Source organism: Lepidochelys kempii, chromosome 11, assembly GCF_965140285.1.
Source record: "Lepidochelys kempii isolate rLepKem1 chromosome 11, rLepKem1.hap1, whole genome shotgun sequence".
Lineage (NCBI taxonomy): Eukaryota > Metazoa > Chordata > Testudines > Cheloniidae > Lepidochelys > Lepidochelys kempii.
This window is the reverse complement of record NC_136390.1, coordinates 77,691,858-77,715,493: the sequence shown is the minus strand read 5'-3', so window position 1 is coordinate 77,715,493 and position 23,636 is coordinate 77,691,858. Positions and strand designations below refer to the sequence as shown.

Below are 23,636 nucleotides of genomic sequence, written 5' to 3'. Positions count from 1 at the left end.
GGCTTTCAGGCTCCTGCTGCAGAGTTTGCAGGACAGGCTAGACAGACTCTAAAGGGACAAGCCCCCCCGAGGGCTCTTCCATGAGGAATTGGTCATGGCTCTTGCCTCTCTTGAACATGGAGCAGGAGTTACAGCCCTGGGTGGAGGATTCTGGTGACCTGTTCTGCTAGCGTGGTGGGAAACAGGATCAGAGCTTGGGAGAGACAGAGAGAGACGTGCAAAGCCAAATTCTTCCTGATACTTCAGCTGGAAAACAAGGCCCTGCAGCATGTCTGAGGAAACCATGTCTGCTCCTGGAGCCTAATGTGGAGGCTCGTCAGCAGACTAGGTGAGTGCTGCCTTGCCAGGGCTGGGGCTGTCACACACCTTCAGTGTGGCTGGGCGTCCTCAAGGAAGTGTCAGAGCTCCTTCAGGCAGAGAACACTTCAAAACCTGACGCCGCGGATCCCCGCGGCCAAGCGCTGAATGGCAAGGGGCTGAGCCAACCTTCAAAGCACCATGCCAGTGTGTCCCAAGAACGGTTTCCTAGGAGAGGCGATTCTCCCGTCCCCCACTCTGCCCAGCATCCCCCTGCCCCACTGCAGGCGTCTCTTACTCTCTCCATCTTGTCTCCGTGGAGAGATACGATGGCCCTCAGCTCTTCCTCTGCGGCTCTAAATCTCTGCAGGGTGGGTGTTGTCAGACCCTGCACGGCTGTCATCAGCAGGGCGTGGAGCGGGTCTGAGGAAGAGTGCTCCTCGAGGGTCTGCAATGAACAGGGACAAAGCCTGTGGGGACTGAGTTTTTCCCTCGGGCAGCTGCCCTGGAACAGTCTGTCCCCGGGGGAGGCTGCCAGCGCCGAGGGAGCCTGGAGACTCCGGCTGAGCCCGTTTCTTAAAAAGCCTCCCCAGGTGCCAAGGTTTCCTCAGCCTTTCGTCCACGCTCTGTCCCCCTCTCCTGAGAAGAGACGGGAGGTTCTCGGGCAGTGCAGGGACCCCAAGGGCCACCCCATTTCCTCCCTCTCTAGCCCCTCCTCCCAGGACGCCCAGCTTTTGCTGAGAAAGCCTCAATGTCCTGCAAAGCCCATTCGAGTTGCTCCTTGAGTGTCGCCGAGGGCTCACTGGAGAACCTGCCCCATGTCCCATCCCACCCCGAGCGCCTGAGGAGATTGGCTCAGCAACTCTGGCAGCCCACAGTGTCTGCGAGGAAAGGAGTGAGAATAGGGCCCAAAGGGAAACGCCCTCTTCCTTCCCCACCCCGCAGCGTGAGGCGCTGCCAGAAAACAGGCAGGAATCGCCAGCAGGAGAGAAAGTAGCTGAGACTGAAGGAGCGAGTCTGCCTGGCTGAGGAGAACCCCAAACCGTGGGCCTCCGGGGCCAGGCTCCTGTAGGTCAGAACTCACTGGGCACAATGTTACTCCTGGGGGCCCGGTTCCAGGGTCACCTCAACCCAGGGCCTGGGGTGCTGGAGGCCTTTGCCCGGGTGTCCCAGGGCAGCCCCTGGGGATTGCTGCGGCTGGCCTGCGTGGCACTGGATTAGCACCGTCTGTCCTGGATGCCCGCAGCTGAGGACGCAGCAGAGCACACCGGAGTGGCCGACTCGCCTCCACACTCCAGCCCCCTGGCACCTCAGGAGCTCCCAGAATTGCAGACTTTTGTATGCGCTGCAGGGTGCTCTGTCCCTGACAGCAAGAGTCACAAGGGCGTCGAGGTGCCTTTGTGACTCGGACGGAGCCCAGATGTCGGCAGGCGGGATCGAACCTGGGATCTCAATGCAGGAGCCCCTGCCACAGGAGCTAAAACCCATGCAGCTGTTAGCTCAGGCTGGAGAGCAGACTCATCGGTTCTGTCTCGAAGTGGTCCTGGTGCCACGAGATGGGCCAGAACCCCACAGCCAGGAGATATGCGGGTCACCCCGACAAGGGCAGGGATGGGCCTGGTCTGACTTTCAGCCGTGCCTGTGGGCCATGGGAAGTGCCTCAGAATCAGGCACCTGAGCCAGGCACGTCTGCCAATCCCACGAAGCACCTCTGGGCTTCTTGAGGTGCCTAAACCCCCTTGTCAAACTGGGCCTCCTTCGACAACCCAGAGAAACTCGTAAAGACTGGCTGGAGTTGATCACACTTCAAGAGTGTTCCTTTTCAGCCCCCCGAGCAAGGGGCAGGTCGTTCTCCTGTCAGAGATCCCAGCTCCGGGAGATATGAACACACACAGCAAGGGGTGCTTTCCATGAGCACAGCCACACAGCGTCATTACCATCGTCCTAGGGGAGATGCTCGTTAATGAGGAGACGGGAGCGCGCTCTTCTTCCTGCTCTTCTGGGCTCCCTTTTTCCCAATTCTCCTTCGTCTCCGATGGCTCCTTCTTCGTCCCTGCAGCAGAAAGAAACATTCTTAACATTTTGCTTTTCCATATCTTCTCCCTGCTTTCCAGAGGGTGGAAGCTGGGCACAGAGCCCTGAAGCGAATTGCCCCGGGTCGGACTGAAGGTTGTTGGCAGAGCTGAGCAGAGAACTCTGATCTCATGCCTCTTAGCCGGGGGCTTTTACGAAACAAGACTTCTTCTTACCTCGGGGCCGGTTTCTTTTCTTTTCTACTCTTCCTCTCCCCTTGCCCACCTTTCCTGTCAGTGACGGGCAACAGGCCTCGTTTTGCATTTAACCCCCCAAGAAGGAGTGACTCAGCTCTGGTACGGTTCCCAACTGTGACCTGCTGAGACCACGGGAGCATTTTCCTGATGAAAGGGACCCGATCCAGTGTTAGGATATAGATATTCAGGCCTGTCTGTGAAGGCCTAGACTCTAAGAATTTAGGTGTATTCTTATCGCTTGAGCTCTGCATGGTCACCTGCAGCTTGCCACGCTGGCCAAACAGGAAATTGAAATTCAAAAGTTCGCAGGCCTTTTCCTGTCTACCTGGCCAGTGCATCTGAGTTGAGAGTCCTGTCCAGAGTGGTCACAATGGAGCACTGTGGGATAGCTCCCAGAGGCCAATACCGTCTAATTGCATCCACAGTACCCCAAATTCGACCCAGCAAGGCCATTTTCAGAGCTAATCCCCTTGTCAGGAGTGGAATAAGGAAATCAATGTTAAGAGCCCTTTAAGTAAAAAAAAAGGGCTCCATACTGTGGACAGGTGCAGGATTAAATCAATTTAACACTGCTAAATTTGACCCCAACTCCTAGCGTAGACCAGGGCTTAGGAAGTTTCGCTCTTTCATGATGTCAGGTTGTAGTAGAGGAGCTGCAGGGCTAGTGCACCATTGGCCCAAAATGACTTCAGCTCAGCAGTCTGTAACTACACCCCTAATAGAATCAAAATTAACTCTGATCTTTTGCAGTGCAGAGAAGAAAAAGTGCAATTAACATGTTAGGGTCTCCTCAGGGACCCATACCACCACATATTAACAGCTACCCACAACCTCTCTGAGCTCACTGAGTTTTGGAACCCATGTCTGTTGCCTAGCGAGTGCTACTCAGTTGATGGTGAGTTCCTCCATCATAACAAAAGGCCAAGTACAGTTCCACTGGCCTTGATTCACATAATCAGGATAATAACAATTTATTCTTCCTGCCCCAATAACAGAGAAACTGGGGATCCCACAGCAGCCAAAGTGAGACCATTTGGGCAGCTATGGGCTCATGCTAGGCGGGGTGGGTATGCCTATGCAAATGAGATCAGCCCCTGAAGTTCTTTTCCACAACTTGCCACAACTCACCACCAGATGTCAGGGTGGAGCTCATCCTGACTCTGCTTACATCTACAACTATCTGGGTTTGTCCTTTAGGTTTTATCCCCCAACCCGGCTTGGCGTTGGCATTCACACAGCAAGAGACGCCCATTAGCCCATGTCAACAATCGCTTGCACTGACCAACTTTGTGAAGTAAACTTGGGCGGGCCACAATTCATTTGTGAAATTGGTAGCTGAGTGAGTTGGGGCTGGAAGCTGTGGCCCAGTGTAAAGACAGCCACATCGGTCCATGCTGGGTGAGGGGGAAAACACACAAAGAGATCTTAAAGGTATGGTCTGGGGTAAATAGCACTATGGTGTTTCATCCACTGCTAAGGTGGGAGAACTCAAGAAGGCCTCGTATCAGATGAGCACAGGCTGAATAATGCCCTGTCACAATGGATAAGGCAAGAACCCACACTAAGATGCCAAGGCTGTGAACCATGTGCATGGGGAGGTGGGCACCACCATGCTATCATAGGTGCAGGGGAGGTAAATGGGATTACATCATGACATACTAGGATGGGGTAAATAATGCTGCATTGTGATACTCAGGGATAGGAGCGTGCAAAGGCCTCGAAACTGTAGCTGGTGGCATAAAAAACCCAAACAAAGCCTCTCTCTCACCATACATTTTGCAATCACCAAAAGACACAGGAAAAAAATCTGGAAGAGAAGCGGAGAGAATGATCACGCTGGGGTTGACTGAACATTGAGAGGCAAAGAAGAGGCGATGGGGACTTCCACAGTAAGTGCGTGTATGGGAGGGTGGGGGGTTTCCATGATCCCCCCCTTGAGCAGGACCGCCCCACCTCAGCCCCCGTGTTCGTGGGGGTTGCAGTTCCCTGGGGGCTGCCCATGGGGGTTGAGGTAGTGAGGATTTCCCCAGCTCCCCTGGCTGCAGGGAGCTCCCCATCCCAGCGGCCTCCGTCCCCTCTTTCATCTATGTTCTCCTGGCAGCTGATGACCTGCAGGTTACAGGGAGGGATAGCTCAGTGATTTGAGCATTGGCCTGCTAAAACCAGGGTTGTGAGTTCCATCCTTGAGGGGGCCATTTAGGGATGTGGGCCAAAAATTGGGGATGGGCCCTGCTTTGAGCAGGGGGTTGGACTAGATAACCTCCTGAGGTCCTGTCATAAATATAAAAGGAAGGGTAATCACCTTTTAAATCCCTCCTGGCCAGAGGAAAAATCCTTTCACCTGTAAAGGGTTAAGAAGCAAAAGGTAACCTCGCTGGCACCTGACCAAAATGACCAATGAGGAGACAAGATACTTTCAAAAGCTGGGAAGAGGGAGAAAAACAAAGGGTCTGTGTCTGTCTGTGTGATGCTTTTGCCGGAGACAGAATAGGAATGGAGTCTTAGAACTTAGTAAGTAAGCTAGCTAGGTATGTGTTAGATTATGATTTCTTTAAATGGCTGGGAAAATAGCTGTGCTGAATCGAATGAATATTCCTGTCTGTGTGTCTTTTTTGTAACTTAAGGTTTTGCCTAGAGGGATTCTCTATGTTTTGAATCTAATCACCCTGTAAGGTATTTACCCTCCTGATTTTACAGAGGTGATTCTTTTTTACTTCTGTTAAAAGTCTTCTTGAAAGAAAACTGAATGTTTTTTCATTGTTCTTAAGATCCAAGGGTTTGGGTCTGTGGTCACCTATGCAAATTGGTGAGGATTTTTACCAAACCTTCCCCAGGAAGTGGGGTGCAAGGGTTGGGAGGATTTTTTGGGGGAAAGACATTTCCAAATGACGCTTTCCTAATAAAAATTAACCCAGATAAATGTTTGGTGGTGGCAGTGGAAGTCCAAGGGCAAAGCGTAAAATAGTGTGTACCTTGGGGAAGTTTTAACCTAAGCTGGTAAAAGTAAGCTTAGGAGGTTTTCATGCAGGTCCCCACATCTGTACCCTAGAGTTCAGAGTTGGGAAGGAACCTTGACAGGTCCCTTCCAACCCTGATATTCTATGACCATCCTACAGCCCGCATCCTCTCGGCTCTGTTTGGGCTCGGGATAGTATGAATCCTGCCAGGAGTGGAGATTCCCACCAAGGGCATTGTAGCCCTTCCAAAAGTGTGTGTGTGGGGGGGGAGCAAGGGGCCCCACCCTGGGCCAAGCTGGGAGCGGGGCTGGGGAGCCTGCCCCCCCCCCCCAATGTGGAGGTGAGGTGAAAGCAGGCTCCTGCCCATGTCCCGGACCCCGGAAACCCCCACAGCTCTTACTGTGGCTGGGCTGCGGCTCTCAGTCCCCAGGCCAAAGCCAGGTCAGGGAGAGCCGCGCGGGCAGCTGTGAGAAGATAGAGTGGCAGACCCGCCACCTGCCCCAGGTGGCCGGAGAGCCCCAGAGACGGGGACACAGGCCGGGGGGTGCTCTCAGTCCCACCCCCCCGCACCCTGGACAGGTGGAGGGTCCACCGCAGCTCCCTACAGCAGCCCGGGGTCCCTGGCCAGGCTCTACACTGGCCTGGCTGGGGGGTGGGGCCTCGGGGGGGAAGGGAGCAGAGTCTGCCCCAGTGAAAAAGTGGGAGAGCCCTGGCCCCCCATTTCCGGCACCACTGATTCCCACGCAGCTTGGGGCTGGAGGAGACTCCCCAGGAGGTGATACTCCCCATCTTCCTTTGCCGCCGAACCCTGGCTGCCCGGACAGGCCTGGGAGGATGCAGAGGGGGCCCGTCCCCAGCGCTGGCGAGAAGTCATGGGCAGCAGCAAAAAAAACAAGAAGCAGGAGAGGAGGCAGCGTCTGTTGCTGCTCCCCCAGCCGCACTCACCAGCTGATCCCCGCACCGGCTCACCCAAGAAGCCGTAGCCCAGGCACCGGGGCGGCGAGTTCTCTCTCCACGTGGTGCCTGGGCCCCAGCAATATGCAGAGGCCAGGGGCCCAGCTCCACCCATATTTCTGGCCAGGTGTCCCCCCGACCCCATCCGTTGCCCTCCCGCGTCTCCCCCCGAGTGTCCCCCGGCCCCCTCTTGCTGCCCCCGGCCCCCCGCGTCCTCCCCGGGCCCTGGAGCAGAAGGTCTCTGCCTCTGCATGCTGCCTCCCTGCAGTAACTACTGCCCCAGGGTCCTGGTGCCCCTCCCTCGATACCCAGAGCAGACTGACTGAGCCTGCCCTTCCACCTCACACCTTCCCTTTTCCGGCGGGACCCTCCTCCAGCACAGGGGGCCACCGCCCGCAGTCACAGCTCCTGCCCCATGCTGGGCAAGGGGCAGCCCCATCCCTCGCCCCCAGTGCGGCTACAGGCAGGGGAACAGCAGGGGAGGAGGCGCACGCAGCTCCCCCCGGCACCCACCACGGGGGAGGCGAGGGAGATTCCTGGGCCTGAGAGGGGCCCTAGGAGCACATGAAGTGACAGTGGTGGGGCTGAGTGTGCTGCTGGGGGGCAAGAAAGGGGGGCTCCTCCCCCAGAGCTCACTGCTGCCGGCAGGGAAAGGGCTGGGGGGAGTCCTCCTCTCTGGCCCCTGGCCCGGAACAGCCTGCCTGCACCCCAAACTCATCCCCAGCCCTGCCCCACCCCAGAGCCCACACCCCCAGCCAGAGCTTTCACCCCCTACACCCCACCCTCAACCCTCTGCCCCAGCCCTGAGCCCCCTCCAACACCCCAAACTCCTCATCTCCAGCCCCAGCCAGAGCCCTCATCCCCCGGCACTCCAACCCTCTGCCCCAGCCCTGAGCCCCCTCCAACACCCCAAACCCCTCATCTCCAGCCCCAGCCAGAGCCCTCATCCCCCGGCACTCCAACCCTCTGCCCCAGCCCTGAGCCTCTCTAAACCCCAAGCCCCACAGCCCCTCAGCCCCCACACTCCTACTCTCACCTTGAGCCCCTCCCATACCCCAAACCCCTCATCTGCAGCCAAACTCCACAGCCCTCACCCTGCACCCCTCCCAACCCCAAACTCCCTCCCAGAACCTGCACCCCCTCCCTCCGCACCCCTTCCCATCTCCCAATTCCCTCCCAGAGCCTGAACCCCAATCCCTGCCCCATCCTAGGGCCTGCACCCCTGACCTCCTCCCCCACCCAAACTTCCTCCCAAGGCCTTGGGCAGGTGGGGGGAGGAGTTTGGGCGGGGGCGAGTTCTGGGCACCACCAAAATTTCTACAAACTTGCCACCCCTGCCCACGCATGGCCAGCACGGCCAGCAGAAGAGAGGGCGCAGCAGCTATATCATCCAGCCCTCGCATCATGAGATTTTCCCAGGGCCCCCCAAGTTGCCCGAGGCCCCTGGGCATGAGCCCCCTGGGCCCGGGAGTTCATCCGGCACTGCCTGGAGGGGACTCGCCCCTGGCCTACAGCCGCGATGGCTGCAGAGCTCAGGATCCCGCGTCCCAGGGGGCCTGGAATGCCGGGCGCAGACGGAACACGCGGGGAGCCAATCAGAAGCCAGCGCTCGGAGACAATGGGCTTGGTTTACATTGGATCGTTGGCTGTTGGTGGAGTGGAGCGGAGGGAGACACAACGCAGCCGGGGACGTGCTGGGACCAGATTTGCCCGTTCCTGTGGGGTAGGCTCCTTGATTAGGGTTACTCTGCTGGGGAGCGGGGGGTTCTGTAATTCTGTCCATGTGCTGCTTATGTCACTTGTGTGTTCAGATGGAGCGCTACTCCTCCCTTCTGCAAGTCCCCTCTGTGGCAAGGCGACGACTCACCGGTGCGGCACCTCCTGCTGGTTGTCTGGGAATTAGCTCTTTTCCAGCTTACGGAGCGCCCTCTGCAGGCTGGTGTCTCGCCTGCCGCTGGCCCCGTGTCCCTCCCCGACCCTGGTGCCCTTTACACTGGGATTCTGCCCCAGCAGTACCCCCACACTCTGGGTCTCCCCTCCCAGGGGAACTCCCAACCCTCTCAACCCACCTTGCCTTGGTGGCTACTGCCAGTCGTCATCTAGGCCCCACTCACTGTGGCAGACTGCAGTCACTAATGGCCACTCATCACTGATAAGGGATTAGGACAAGGTGCCTCTGCCTATCCCTGGGCTACCCCTCTGCAGCCCCTGTACCTTTCATAGACCTTCAACAAGGCCTGCAGCCTGGGGGTTTACCAGGCTGGAGCTCCCCAGTTCCCTTTTATCCTTCCCCAGCACTGTTCAGCTTCAGGTACTTTGCTCCCAGGCAGCTAGCCCTTCCCATCCAGGGCTAGAGTGAGATTCCCCTGCCTGCTGGCCCTGCAGCTCTTCTATCAGGGCCAGCTGGGCCCTAACTGAGCTTTCCCCAGCTCCTCTTAATCCCTTTCCCTGCTGCAGCCCTCTCCAGGGCTGCTTTTAACCCTTATTTTCCAGGAGTGGGGCAGCTGCCCCACTGCACCCTCCCAATGGAGCTATCCTGCAGGACCTAGGTTCCCCAGGGCGGCATCCTCCAGCCATAAAACCAGAGGAACACGCACACACCCACGCACACTAACAGTGTAAGTCTGAGCAGATCAGGTCAATCAGCACTTTTAAGCTGTCCCCTTTCTATGCCCCTGGGTTCGATAGGAGGGGCCAGCAAACACTTTCAAGCTGCAACCTAAAAGGCCACAGGTTTAGCACGTCCCTATCCCTGCTTTCACATCACAATTGTACTGGTAGTAACCACTTGATGAGCAAACCCCACAGGATTTGGAGTGCTACAGGGATCTTTAGCTTAGGTAAAAGATTTGTTTATGGCTAAACTGATGACTCAAGGCTAGACAAGATGTCTCCAGGCTAGACAAGGCTAGACAAGATGTCTCCAGGCTAGACAAGATGAGATGATCACTCTTGGCTGTGGGTGATGTTTTCTTCCCAGGAGCTCACAATGCTAATGGGCTGCTTCAGTATTTTGAATATCAAGGATTCATGACTAGAATTGGTCTGATAATTGCTGAGGTGGGTGTGTGCAAGCTGTAAGGATGCTGGTTTTGGGGGGACCCAACTGGTGGGACCTGCCAACTCAGGACAATTTCCTTAAAGCAGGGCAGTTATGGCCCAAACCTGGGGTTCCATTGCACACCAAGTGAAACCAAACCAGCCAAAGAGAGACGACTTTAGTTTTACCCCACTGCCTAACCACAAGTCACACAAGCAATTCCCTTAGGCACTCCCGTTTCCCAGTGCCACCCATTATGGGGACAAATGGTTATGAAAACCAATACCCAAGTAAAAGAAAAATGGTTCTCTCCATCCCAAAGGACCAAGCCCCAGACCCAGCTCAATATACAAATCAGATCTTATCCATGAATCACGCTCTTGCCAATCCTTTAGAATCTAAAATTTAAAAGTTTATTCATTAAGGAAAAAGATATAGATGAGAGCTAGAATTGGTTACATGGAATCAATTACATACAGTAAGGGCAAAGGTCTTGGTTCAGGCTTGTAGCAGTGATGGAATAAACTGCAGGTTCAAATCAAGGCTCTGGAGTCCATCCACAGCTGGGATGGGTCATCAGTCCTTTGTGTAGAGCTTCCCTTTGTAGCAAAGTCCCTCCAGAGGTAAGAAGCAGGATTGAAGACAAGATGGAGGAGCTGCAGCAGCTTTTTATAGTCTCTTGCCATGTGGTCTCTACTTTCTTTGTCCCGAGGACAAGCTGTCTGTCCCATAGCCTAGAAAAACCTCAGAGTTCTGTTCATAGGCATGTTCCTGCACACCTTGCTGGGTCACAAAGTGTGTCTGCCATCTCTCACTGGGTCAGTTGTATAGAGGATGGTCCTTAATGGGCCATCAAGCAGGCTAGGCAGAGCTGACACCAACTTGTCTGGGGTGTCACCCAGAAGCATAGCATAAGTTTGAAATACAGACAGTACAGAGCCAATATTCATAACTTCAACTACAAAAATGATACAGACATACAGATAGCATAATCATAGCCAGCAAACCATAACCTTGTCTGAGACACCTTCTTTGACCCCCTTTATGCAAGACTTGGTGCCACTGAACGATCTTGGTTGCAACATTGAGGTATACGGTCCCAGTTCATTTCAGTAACGTCACACCCCCAACGCACAATTGATGCAGGAAGGGATGACACAAACATCACTGACTGCATCCCAAGAGCTCCCTATCCTTGGTTCTGTCTTACTACAGCAAGTATTGGGTTAGAAGCCATACCAGTATATCACAACTATGGTTGATCAGAATCATGTTCAATAACAGGACTGAATCTCTTTACAAACTCAAGGTAAAATTTGGTTAGAACAATAATGGATTGGATCTGTTCTTGCAGCATAGTTCCTGTATGTCTCATGTGATCTTGCCGAGAGCTAAAGAACATAGCTAGTTTATCATACAAGCTCTGGCAAATGTTTGGAACCCAATTAACATCAAGTCAATGAAGATATTAATGTTGTTCAAAGTACAGGAATCTTGGCATCGAGCCGTGAAAGCAATATGGTAGAGTGCCTCAGTTTCCCTTTTCAGACAGCACGTTAGGCTTGGAATGTCTTGTCGTCTGTGAAAAGTTCCAATACTGCTTATAGGTATGAACTGTGAAACATTAGTATAGCAAGGCCTTTTAACACAAAGTGTGTTCTCATGTATTCCTTTTAACATGTTGTGACGTTATTGACTTGAACCGTATAGATCATTGTTGCAACCAAGGTCCTGTAGTGGCACCAAATCTTATATAAAGGGGGTCAAATGAGGTGTGTAAGACACGGTTCTGGTTTGCTGGTTATGATGATGCTGTCTATACGTGTGTATCATTTTTGTCATTGAAGTTATGAATATTGGCTCTGTACTGTCTGTATTTCAAACTTATGCTGTGCTTCTGGGTGACACCCCAGACAAGTTGGTGTCAGCTCTGCCTAGCCTGCTTGATGGCCCATTAAGGACCATCCTCTATACAACTGACCCAGCGAGAGAAGGCAATGTTGGTATGTTGGAGAACTCTGAGCAGTTGTCTGGGTGTAACCAAATCTACCCCAACACTGCCACCTTATACGGAAATGCTCTTACTGTGAGTTCAGTAGGGGGTGCCCCATAAATTGTGCCAATGCTCTGTATGGGAGTGGCAATGAAAAATTCATAGAGAATGTAAAAGTCAAGTGTAAAAGCTGTTGAGGGCAAATTATGGCTTCTACCATGGCTCTAGTTAATCAGATCTTGTCAAAGAGGAAGATTACTTCCCAAATCAGAGTGTGAATGTTGTTGTCCTCTGTGAGTTTACTGTAAGCGTGCCTTTAGCCAGAATCCACCTTGAAAGGAATGGTTCCTAAGCATGAAGTTGTAGCTGGTGTCAGGAAGTTATTGCCTAAGGATCTTTTGATTGGGGAAAATATTAAAGCCTTGTTCCGTCCAGTTAGCCGCTCCCAGGAAGGAAATGATCTTAAACTGGTGTCTATTATGGGCAATGATTTGCCTGGGGAGGGTTTCTCCAAAGGTTTGTCTGAGGAAAAGAGCTGTTTGGCTGTGAAGGAAGTTTCTGAATGTCTGTCTAATGTCTCAGAAGTGAACCTGGAATTAGAGCAGAAAGAACTCACTGTTCAGGAAAATGTTTCTCAGAAGAAGATGGCCAGGTTAAAGCCCTAACTGAGGAAGGAAAAGGTAGATTTTTGATGGATGATGGGTCGTACAGCTTGTGAAAGTGAAGCTGAAAAGGGTAACTGTGATTTGCTGGAAGTAGCTCAGAGTAGTGAGAAGAGCAGCAGTTTGTCTGTGGGGAGTGGCAATGTGCCTGGTAAGGAGAGTTGGGATGAGCCTAGGCAGCCTTGTGAGCTGATGGCTTTGTCTAGTCAGCAGTTTGGGAAGGCGAGGATAGTGGCAGATGAGTGTCCGTATACCTTACCTGTTACCCGTGTGGAGAATTGTGAGAGTGAAGGAAATGTGCCTGTGTCTGTCAGGGGTATTGACTTGCCTATGGAGGGAGCTAACCCGGTCTCCAAGCAGTTGTCTGCGAACAGCCCTGTGTGCTGGGACAAGGGAAATGAGAATGTGTCTCCGTCTCTTCTTTGTCTGTGGAGCAGACAGACGGGGCCTTTCAGCCTGTGCTGGTTGAGAATAGTACACTTGTCTCAGAGTTGGTTCTGGATTCAACGAAAGCCCAGGAAGGGACTGCTCCTAAGTTTGTGTCTGCTAGGGAGAATGGCACTGTAACTAGGGTGCATCCAGTTAATGTCCTAGCAAAATCCCAGAGACCAGACAATTCTGGTGCTTGTATTTTGCTTCTTGCTAATGTGTGGCTGGGAAAGGGTGTAGCAACTCTGTCTAATCAGGGTGATAGCCTAGCCAGGGCTCAAGGAGAGGAGAAAGGTGATTTAATTGTGTTACCTACTGATGGTGTGGTAACTGGTAGCCAGAAGGACAAGATTCCTGAGCTTGTGTGTGGCAAAGGGAAGGAGAATGCTTCTAAGCTTTTATCTAGGAAGTCTAGCAGTTTGCCTGAAAGGGGATTGTGTAGGAATCCGCCTGAATGGCCAGAGGTGATTCTGGATGTAAGTGCGAGCCAGAAAGAGCCTGTGGTTGCTCAGGGAAGTGTTCCTTTAGAGCAAGCCCTAGGTGAAGAGGGTAAAGGCAGCATTTCTGTGAGGGGTGAATTGCTGCTTGGAAAAGCTCCTGGGGAAAGGAATCCTCATGGTAGTCTTTGCAAGCCTTTTGCATTCTAATTGTTTCTGCAGCTTCTGTAGCCTCAGGTAAGGGCTGTGCTCCTGCCTTCTGATCACTGGCCATTAACAGATCTCACAGTTCTTGATTTCTAGCCTCACAGATGTAGTAGGTTCAGTAACATCTGGAGCAGAGATCCCCCATGATGCAGTGCTTCCCTGCTTTTCTGGTCCCATAGTTCAGTGCGGTTTTCTGTTCACCATTCTGTATGCTAAGGGAGAAGTCTCCCTGTCCCATCTGTCATGCAAATGAGGCTAGGGGAGTTGCCTCTGTTCTGCATTTTGTATGCTAATGGGGAAGTCTTAATCTTGTCACCCTGGTCAGGAGGGGTCTAGGTGTGTCTCCCAACACCCTTCACTGCTCTCTGCAAGTCTTTTCTCCCATCGGTTTTGATTCAAGCAGAGACTGGTTGGGCGGGGGTTTCATGAGTCAGACAGGCCAGACACTGCACCCTGGCTCCCCAAGAACACAGATCTGACTGGTGGTATTGCCCATTGACCTTCCCACTCTTCTACAAAAGGAGACTTTGAACCCTATTGGTGGCCACTGGGCCGCGTCTGTCCGCTGGGAGGGAGCTGGTTGTGCGGGGTTGGGCCCCTTGTAAATGCTGTTATTGATGGTGGGTTATTAGTCTAGTTGCTCCTGTTCTTTCCTTAGCCCCAGGCCTTTCTTCCCTCTCCCCCATTAGCTCCCTCACCTGTTGTGGTGTTACTGGGGGATTGTGATCGATTTGAACCCTTGTGCATGGAGGACAATCCCAGTCTGTTATCCGGCCCTACACCGTTCCCCAGGTCCCACGACACCGTTCCCCAGGGCACAGCAGCCCTTGAGACTCAGGTGCTAAGAGGGCCCCTGGGGGCAGAGTCAGCAGGTGGCAAGAGAAGGACCCAGGTTGGTTCTGTCCCCCGCAGGGAAGAAGCTCCACTGAGCCGCAGGCAACAGGGAGAAGGCTTGAGCTAGGCCTCAGAGCAGGGCTTGCAGGGCTACTGACTTCTCTTTCTGGCCTTCCACTGCCCTGCTGTGGGGCCCTGGGCAGGTCACTTCTGTTAGGGGGCTTATTCCTTCACCCACTTACTTCCCTGGTCCTTCTCGCATGAACAGAGAGCAACAATACCCGAAGTCCAAAGGTGCAAACAATTCGATGTTTATTGGGGTGAACTTCCAGCAAGCATGATTCCAGTTTCCTTCCTTAGTATCCTCCTTCCCAACTCTGACACCACAGAGCCTTACACCTGTGTCCCTGTTCCCATTCCTGCCCTTAGCCAAACATGATCCCAATTTCCCCACCCCCATTCCCTGTTTCCATCCCTCGCTCACTCACCCACCCACTCCCTGATTGACTGCAGACTATATAGTAAAACTTATATGGGGAGTTCTGCTTAGCTATACCTTAACCAGTCATTTTCCTGAAATTTAACTAATCAATCCTAACATATTGTAACATGATTATGTAACCAATTATATCCCACCACCTGATTTAGTTTACACCCACCAAAATTAATTATACAGCAGACAGGAACAATCACAGAACCAGACAGAGATTATACAGACAAACAACAGCAAAGTGGGAACTATAATGACAAAACAATACAGAAGTGAGGATTTCACATCGCAGCTATTGATAAGTGAGTTCTTGCCAGACAGGATGCTATCAAACTAAGTTTCCTTTTATATTTTCTAGGCACTTCCCTTTCTCTGGAGCTGATAGGCACTATCAGGACAGGATTGTATTCCTAACAGCCCAATAGCACCTTCTTTCAATGTGACTAGTTTGGAATGTGAGGATGTGACCAGTCGTTTCCCAGCTTATGGCTGCCTCTGTTGCTTAGCCAAAGGCCTTAGCCTAAGAACAGGGCCTCAGACTGTCACAGTAAGAGAAGGACCTTACACCGGCAGACAGTGAATTTGATTCTTTCTTTTATACCTCTATAACTAGCCAAGTGATAAGAATACACCTAAATTCTTAGAGTCTAGGCCTTTACAGACAGGCCTGAATATCTATATCCTAACACTCCATCCCTTTCTTTTCTTTTCTTTTGGGATCCTCCTGCCCAGGTATCCCTGGAAAAGCATAGGACATATGGTGACACATTTCCTGATAGGGCCAGGCATCAAGGTGGAAGGTGTCGATATTCCATTTGTCCCACTGCCCCTTGTGTAGTCTAGTGCCCTGCACCTTCTCTCGTACGGGCATACCACACCTATTCCAATTAGTGTTCCAGACTTCCCATTAGAGTGGGCCCGAGAAGGTTGGGTCCGGGTTGTCTAGTACACTGCAGGGTTTGGAGGGCTTATTACTTATAGGTTATCTCCATATGCAACGTAACACAGGTACAGTTAACAATACAAAATCCACAGCAACACCGAGTCCTGACCACTGCAGTATGGTCCAACATCTGAGACACCCCCAAAACACTGCCTCTCCTCCTTCGACAGGGTGATGATCTGATGTGTCCAGTTGCTGGCAGTTGCAACAAGCTGCCCCTGCAGGTTTTGCTTGCTTTTGTCCATATCATAAATCCACTGAATGTTCACAGAGAAATGGGATATTGTCCAAACCAGCTTGACCACTTGGTATGGAATCAGGCAGTATGCCCTGGTTTGATTATTCACAGCAATAAGATTCACAGATCCATTTGTGCACCAAAGTCCACATAGCAGCATGTAGATGTGTGTAGTTTGGTTATGGGCTGGTATAATTGTGCCCCCAGTAATATGTACATTCCCAGCAAAACCCCTTATACACAGTACACCCAATTGTCCACCCCTTGCATAGGCCGTTGATTCTGCTCCTCCATAGGCATAGGAGAAGGGCACATCCAAACATCGTCTGTTGATTTACACTATTTTACACACCCCTCCATTGATTCCCAGTGAGCTCTTCCCCTTCTCATTATTTCCATAGGGCTTGTGGGGACCACCTTAGTTGCCATTCCATTTCCAGGTACCACGGTAGCTATTACACAGGTGCTGGCCTCCTAGTTGAGCATTTGCGTTCCCATACACATCTCCTGCCCCCCCCCCCCCCCCCAGGTCAGCCTTTTGAAGCCATCCCCCTCCCACATCATGAGATTTTCTGTTCATTCAAACACAGCAATGCTAGCAACAAGACAAACACCACCAGACAAACAACACAAAACATAGATCCATGGTATTCTGAGTTATTCTTCCGCTGGCGCCAGCTTGCTTGTAGAGTGTCTGAAAAACAAAAGAAACAATTTCCACCCCTCTGGTGGGGACAGATTATTGCTTATTAATGATAATACCACTTTCTTTTACAAATGTCCTTGCTAATTGCAGGAAAAACAGAAGAATTACCTCCAGGCTGTCCTTATTTTGTTCTATAGTCAGGCTAGTGAATTACCCCACTCACTGGTCATTTATGAAATTCATGAGGTGGTGTACCTCAGTTTCCCCTCTTGTACAACAGTCCATGTTTGCAATAGTTTCTCTGCTGTACCAAGCTTTAAGTTTATTCTCAGGTAACAGCTGAGACACAGTTTCAGATTTTAGCACTGTACACATCCTGGGAAAATGCAAACATTCCTTCCAGATAGTTTAACCTCCATAATATTATATTAGCCGTACTAATTTTACACAAGGTGTAACTGCCTCCCATGCCCACAGAGTTTTCATGCACACCCACCAGAGCAACAATCTGATCCCTCAGAGCCACCCCAAGGCTCAGTGTTCCCATCATTCCTCCCCTTTTCCTTTTCTTTTACCTGTGCGCACACAGAAAATTCTCTTTTGCCTAACATTTCTTGCACTCTGATTACTCTTTTCTACACAACTGTACCCCGACTACACTTCCATCTTGTACAACTAGACACAACCAGGGGCAGCCAAGTTAAGTTCCAATAGAAACCCCTTACGTCCTTTAGTGATTTTGATTGCATTACCCAATAGTCAAATAATTTTGCTCAGATTCTCTCTGCCTGCTGCCTGCAGCAGTCCCTTATAGACCATTTCTGTGGGAAAAGGGCCCATTTTCCCTCAGAATAGCTGTAAAGGCTTCTGGGGACAGAAGCGTAGTGGTGGTAGTAGCCACTCGACCTGACCCCTTTGGATAATTTAATGACCAAGCTTCTATCCAATGTGACTGCACAGAGTTGCACATACAGTTACATTTATATAACTGGGTTTTATCATTAAACAAAAACTTCCTTCTTGACATCTCACATACGTATCCAAAGTACCCTCTATTAAAACTTCAGAAAAACAAAAGTGTGGAAAGGCAGGTTGCACTCTGAAACTTTTTTTTCTCTTCCCCTTCCTTCTCTCCACTCCCCCAGGACCAAGTCCCAGCTCCAGTCTCTAAAGGTAGTCTGTTAACTCTGCTTTGGACTTTAAACCCTGTTTTGCCAAATCATCTTTCACTCCCCTAACTAATTTACAACCCTTCGGCAGCCCTTGCTGAAGCAGCACCAAACCTGAAAGATTCTTGGCAGCTTCCCGTAATGCTGCCCTTATGTCAAACCTCTCATAAGCGGACTGAAGTGCCTCCTTTCCCTGAAAGGTATTCAGTCCCCATGGGCAGAGACCTTCTTCCACTACCCATATACCAAGGAGGGCGGGCTCCTCAACCATCCCCCATCCCTCTGGGTTCCCTAACATTGCCTCCATTTCCTTTTTAATCTCATCCCAGGGTGACCCCTGCACCTGGTATGGGCCCTGGCTCTTCCTTATCCATTTATCCAAAAAATCCTTTACCCTGGCTTGCCAGAACCCGCAACTACCATCACGAGAGTTCGTGACACCCCCTCCAAGCAGCTGTGCGGACTGTTGGGGAGGGGGACTTACAGGCTGCCACTCGCCTATCCAATCTCTTCAATGAAGGGATAGACACTTCTCAAACTCCTGGCAGTAGTGAGTCCTGATCAGACAAGGTACATTAAACCCTCTGAGCTCAGAAGGCCAGTGGGTGAGTGTTTGGGAAAGAATTCCTACTGATTTTCTGCTGGGCTCCATCCAAAGCCAATAAGTAGGGCTGTCAATTAACCACAGTTTTGATTGCACTCTTAAACAATAATAGAATACCAAGTGCAACGTATTATCAATCTTTTGGGATTTTTTAATATTTTCAAATATATTGATTTGAAATTATAACACAGAATACAAAAACAAGGAGGAGTTTTTGTGGCACCTAAGAGACTAACAAATTTTGGGGGCATAAGCTTTCGTGGGCTATGCCCAAATAAATTGGTTAGTCTCTAAGGTGCCACAAGGACTCGTTATTTTTGCTGATTCAGACTAACACGGCCACCCGTCTGGAACAGAATACAAAGTGTACAGTGCTCCCTGTATATGATTATTTTTGATTATACCATAAAAAAGATAAAAGAAATAGTGCTTTTCAATTCACCTCGTACAAGTACAGTAGTGCACTCTCTTTCTCGTGAAAGTGCAACTTACAAATGTAGTGGGTTTTTACGTAACTGCACTCCTAAACAACCCAACGTAAACCTTTAGCGCCTACAAGTGCAGTCAGTCTTGCTTCTTGTTCAGCCAATCGCAAAGACAAACAAGTTGGTTGACATTTTCAGGAGATAATGCTGCCCACTTCTTATTTCCAAGATCACCTGAACGTGAGAACAGGCATTTGCATGGCACTATTTTATCTTTTTTACAGTGCAAATATTTGTAATCGAAACTAATTTTTGGGACTGTCAATTAATTGCAGTTAATGCATGTGATGAACTCAAACCAAATTACTGCATTATTTTTTGTCATGAGAATTAATAGCACACCAGGCCACTGTGCTTGGGAGCGCCGTTGTGTGCCTTCGAGGCAAGGGTGCCCCTCCTCCCAGCACACTGCTCCACTGCAGCTCCCACCTCCTTGCCCCCCGCCCCCTGGAGCCATCCCTGACCCAGCTGCTCCGTACTGGGGGCCTGCCCACGGTCTGCTGCGCAGAGCGGGGATAGGAGTGGGGGGCTGAAGTTGGGATGTCCACTAGCTGGTAGCTGCTGAGCTGGGGTTGGGGAACAGGGGGCACCTGTCTGCTGTTGCCACTGGCTCAGGAGTGAAGCCTGGACACCCGGGTTCTCTGCCTTCTCAGGCCAGGGAGGGAGTGTGGCCTGGGGATGCAGACAGACTGACTACAGGTCTCTGTCAGTGACCCCACTGCTCTAAAGGGATGAGATTCCCTGGGGGTTCCAACACTGGGGGAGCTTTGGGAGCAGCCTGCAGGGTTAGCCCTGCCAGTGTGCGCAGATCCCAGTCCAGATGCCCCCTGGGAGGCATGGGATGACAGGGAGTCACCCCAGCTGGGGGGCAGACAGACCCATTGGCGAGAGGCTGTGTTGCCGCAGACTCACGGCTGCTCCCTGCTCAGTTCCAGGATGGAGGTGCTCAGGAGGCTTCTTGGGAGGAAGACTCCACGGGTGGCCCCAGAGCCAGAGGGGGGCAGCTGCCAGCATCCCCAGACAGAGAGCTGCCCCTCCATCCCCATGGAATGGGAAGCAGCTCCCGGACAGCCCAGGAGATGGACCTGCTCGGCCCTGCTCACCAGGAGGAAACCAGCTCCCAGGGCTGGTGCTGAACAGAGGAACACAACAGCCAGGCCAAGATGGAGGTGGCCCAAGTTCAGTCTGGGCAGACAGGACCCAGGCCACGAGAGGAGCCAGGCAATGCAGCTCTGGGTTTGCTTCTGCTGGAAGGCCAGCCCTCAGGAGCCCAGCCCCGTGGACCAGCAGGAGGCATCCCCAGGGCAGGATCGCTGCCCCAGCAGCTCAACTGGTGCTGGAGGGGAGAGCGGCCACTCCCTGGAGGCTCCCTGGAGCATGGAAGCTGAGTGCTCCTCCACTGCAGGTGAGGAGACGCCCTGGGGACGGGGAGGAGCACGGGGCCATTAACACCCAATCACTCTCTGAGTCATTGGGAGGACCCCAACCCAGGGCTCTGGCCTGAGCCACTTGAGCCCAATGACGTCAGCGGGAGTCGCAGAGCCACCCCTTGCAGCGGGAAATGGGGGGAGCTACTGGGAAGTGGGATCCTGATGCTTTGGGGCAAGTCCCAGGGAGGATGGGACAGTGAAGGGCCCCATCTGCCATGGGGCCATGGTGCTGAGGGGTCTGTGGGAGGGGTAGTGTGGGGAACTCTCTGCCACGTGGTGCTTACATTGGAGGGGGAAACATTAAATCTTCTCTCCCCACCACACCCCTGTCCTTCCTCTTCTTCCCCCCAGCTGCAGCAAGAGTCCCCCTCTGCCCTTGTCTCTCTGATGCAGAGACCCCCATGGACCAGTTGGAGAAGAAGGACCTTGCCACTGAGGAAAAGGCAGAGGAGGATGAAGACCCAGCCACAGAAGGCGAGGAAGAGGAGGAAGAGCTAGAGACAGAGGAGGAGGAGAAGCAGGAGGAGGAAGTCCTGACCACAGAAAAAGAGGAGGAGGAGGACCTAGCCATAGAAGAGGACAAGGACATGACTAAAGAGGAAGTCCTGGACACAGAGGAGAAGTTGGAGGAGGAGGACATACCCGTAAAAGAGGAAAAGGAGGAGGATGAGAAGCTGTCTGCAGAAGAGGAAGAAGAGGAAGAGGAGAAGGAGAAGAACATGTCTGCAGAAGAGATAGGAGAGGAGAAGGAGGATGAGAACCTGTCTGCAGAAGAGGAAAAAGAGGAGGAGGAGGAGAAGCTGTCTGCAGAAGAGGAGGAGGAGAACTTTCCTCCAGAGGAGGAGGAGGACCTCTCCGTAGAAGAGGAAGCTGATTTGACTGCAGAGAAGGAGGAGGAAGAAGAAGGTAAAGGAAGAGGAGGATGTGGCCCTGGTGGAGGAACACCTGATCATGGAGCAAAAGGAAGAAGAGAAGGATCTGGCCATGGAGCAGGAAGAGGAGCACCTGCCTCTGGAGGAAGAGTAGGAGGACCCGGCCACGGGAATGGAGCACCTGGCCATGGAGCAGGTGTAAGAGGAGGACCACGTGGCTGCAGAGGAGGAAGAGGAGGACCTGGCCAAGGAGAAGGACCAGGCCACAGAGGAGGACAAGGAGGACCTGGACCAGGAGGAAGAGAAGGAAAAGGACCTGGCAATGGAGGAGGACGAGGATGTGTCCATGCAAGAAAAAGAAGAGGCAGAAGAGGAGGTAGAAGACATGGCTATAGACTAGGAGGACCCAAGAATGGAGGAGGACGAGGATGTGTGGATGCAGGGGGAAGAAGAAGAGAAGGAGGTGGAGCTGGCCATGGAGGAGGAGGAGGATCAAGAGGACCTGGCCAGAGAGGAGGACGAGAAGGAGGAAAAGGAGGAGGAGAACCTGGCCATGGAGAAGGAGCAGGAGGAAGAGGACCTGGCCAGAGGGGAGAAGAAGCAGGATGTAGCCATGCAGGGGGAAGAAGAGGGAGAAGAGGAAATAGAGGATCTGGCTACAGACTAGGAGGAAGAGAATGTGCAGATGTAGGGGGAAGAAGTAGAAAAGGAGGTGGATCTGGCCATGGAGGAGGAGGAGCAAGAGGACCTGGCCAGAGAGGAGGACGAGAAGGAGGAAAATCTGGCCATGGAGAAGGAGCAGGAGGAAGAGGACCTGGCCACAGAGGAGAAGGAGGAGAATGTGGCCATGCAGGGGGGAGAAGAAGAGGCAGAAGAGGAGATAAGAGGATCTGGCAATAGACTAGGAGGACCCAGGAATGGAATAGGATGAGGATGTGCCGATGCAGGGGGAAGAAGAAGAGAAGGAGGTGGATTTGGCCATGGAGGAGGAGGAGCAAGAGGACCTGGCCAGAGAGGAGGACGAGAAGGAGGAAAAGGAGGAGGAGAAGCTGGCCACGGAGAAGGGGAGGGAGGACCTGTCCATAGAGGAGGAAGTGGAAGAGGGGGAGAATCTGGCCATGGGATTGGAGCATGTGGTCATAGAGAAGAAAGCGGAAGAGGACGACTTGGATGAAGAGGAGGAGGGCAAGACAAAGTCCTCCTCCACCTCCATGGCCAGGTCCCCCTTGCTCAGGTTGTTGTCTTCCTCCTCCATGACCTTGTCCTCCATGGCCATTTCCTCCTCCTCTTTGGCCAGGTGGCAAGAGGAGGACATGGGCATGGAAGAGGAGAAAGAAGAGGAAGACCTGGCTGCAGAGGAGGATGATGATGAAGACTTGTCTATCAATTAGGTGGAGAACTTGACAAGAGAGGAAGAGGAGGAACTGGAGGAGTAGGATGATCTGGCCACAGAAGAGGAGCAGGAGGATCTGGCCATGGAGGAGGAGGATATAGCCATGCAGCAAGAGGAAGAGGAAGAGGACCAGGCCAGAGAGGAGGAGATTGTGGATGAGGCCATAGAGGAAGGTGAAGAGGAGGAGCAGGAGAACCTGGCCACAGAGGAAAACGAGAAGGAGGAAGGGAACCTTGCCCCGGAGGAGGAGGAGGACCTGGACATGGAGGAGGGGGAGGACTTGGCCACGGAGAAAGAAGTGGGGGAGGGGGAGGGCCTGGACATGGAGGAGGGGGAAACCTGGACACGGAAGAGGAAGTGGAGGAGGGGGAAGATCTGGACATGGAAGAAGCTGCCCAGAGGTTGTCATGGAACATCTCCAGGGTGGTGACAAGGTACAAACGTTACCTATCTTAGTAGGAAATAAGTCCATCCTGCCCCTTGCCCATCCCAGCTCCCTGCAGAGGGGGTTGTCCAGGACGATTCACAGCACCTCATGGGGACACTTACCCTCTAGGACAGGGGTGGGCAACCTTTTTGGCCTGAGGGCCAGGTAGGGAAGGCGGTGCCTCCCAAAACAGCCTGGCCCCTGCCCCCTATCTGCCCCCTCCCACTTCCCACCCCCTGACTGCCCCACCCAGAACCCCCAACCCATCAATTCCCCCCCCCCCGATCCTTGTCCCCTGACTGCCCCCTCTCGGGATCCCACCCCCTCTCCAACCCCCCTTGCTCCCTGTCTTCTGACCACCCCGCACAGAACCTCTGCCCCATCCAACAGCTCCCTGTCCTCTGACTGCCCCTGGGACCTCCTGCCCCTATCCAACAGCAGAGAGCAGGGATTCCTGGGGCTGAGGTCTGGGCAGCAGCCAAGAGGAAATTCTGGGTGTAAGCGCTAGGAGGCAGGTGGGGAATCATGGGAGTGGAGGGTAAGCTGAGGCTGGGGATAGAAAGGTAGGGGGCAGCTGAGAGAGGCTGGGGGTGGGCCAAGAGAAGGAAGGAATCGGGAGAGCAGGGCCCAGCTGTGTTGCCAGAGGATCCTGCTGGCTGTGTCTGGCCAGCCTCTCTGGGAAATGCCCAGGGCTCTGTGGGGCCTGAATCTGACATTTTCCTTTGTGTCTCACAGGAACTGACTGAGGAGCTGCCCCAGGACTCTGGGCCCAGCTCTGTCCTCTCCAGCTGCATGGACCCCACGTGAAACCTCCCATACCAGAAGCTCCCATCCGGCTCCGGTGCTGCTTAGACCCAGA

General features: G+C 52.7%; 1 protein-coding gene across 2 annotated transcripts; it reads left to right on the top strand.

Moving 5' to 3' along the window:
• Positions 1-19,876: 19,876 nt before the first annotated feature.
• On the top strand, positions 19,877-22,630 carry LOC144930958 (uncharacterized). 2 transcript variants are annotated; one of them, XM_078854735.1, is made up of 2 exons: positions 19,877-20,060; positions 20,437-22,630. In XM_078854735.1, the coding sequence occupies exons 1-2, from the start codon at positions 19,880-19,882 to the stop codon at positions 21,855-21,857; spliced, it is 1,602 nt and encodes a 533-aa protein (XP_078710861.1). In that variant the 5' UTR covers positions 19,877-19,879; the 3' UTR covers positions 21,858-22,630. Both variants share the same exon structure in this region, with proteins under 2 accessions (XP_078710861.1, XP_078710862.1).
• Positions 22,631-23,636: the final 1,006 nt, after the last annotated feature.

Coding starts and splice junctions, on each gene's coding strand:
- LOC144930958 (XM_078854735.1), top strand. CDS start 19,880: ATGCAGCTCTGGGTTTGCTTCTGCTGGAAGGCCAGCCCTCAGGAGCCC. Junction 20,061..20,436: donor TGAGTGCTCCTCCACTGCAG/GTGAGGAGACGC, acceptor TCTTCCCCCCAG/CTGCAGCAAGAGTCCCCCTC.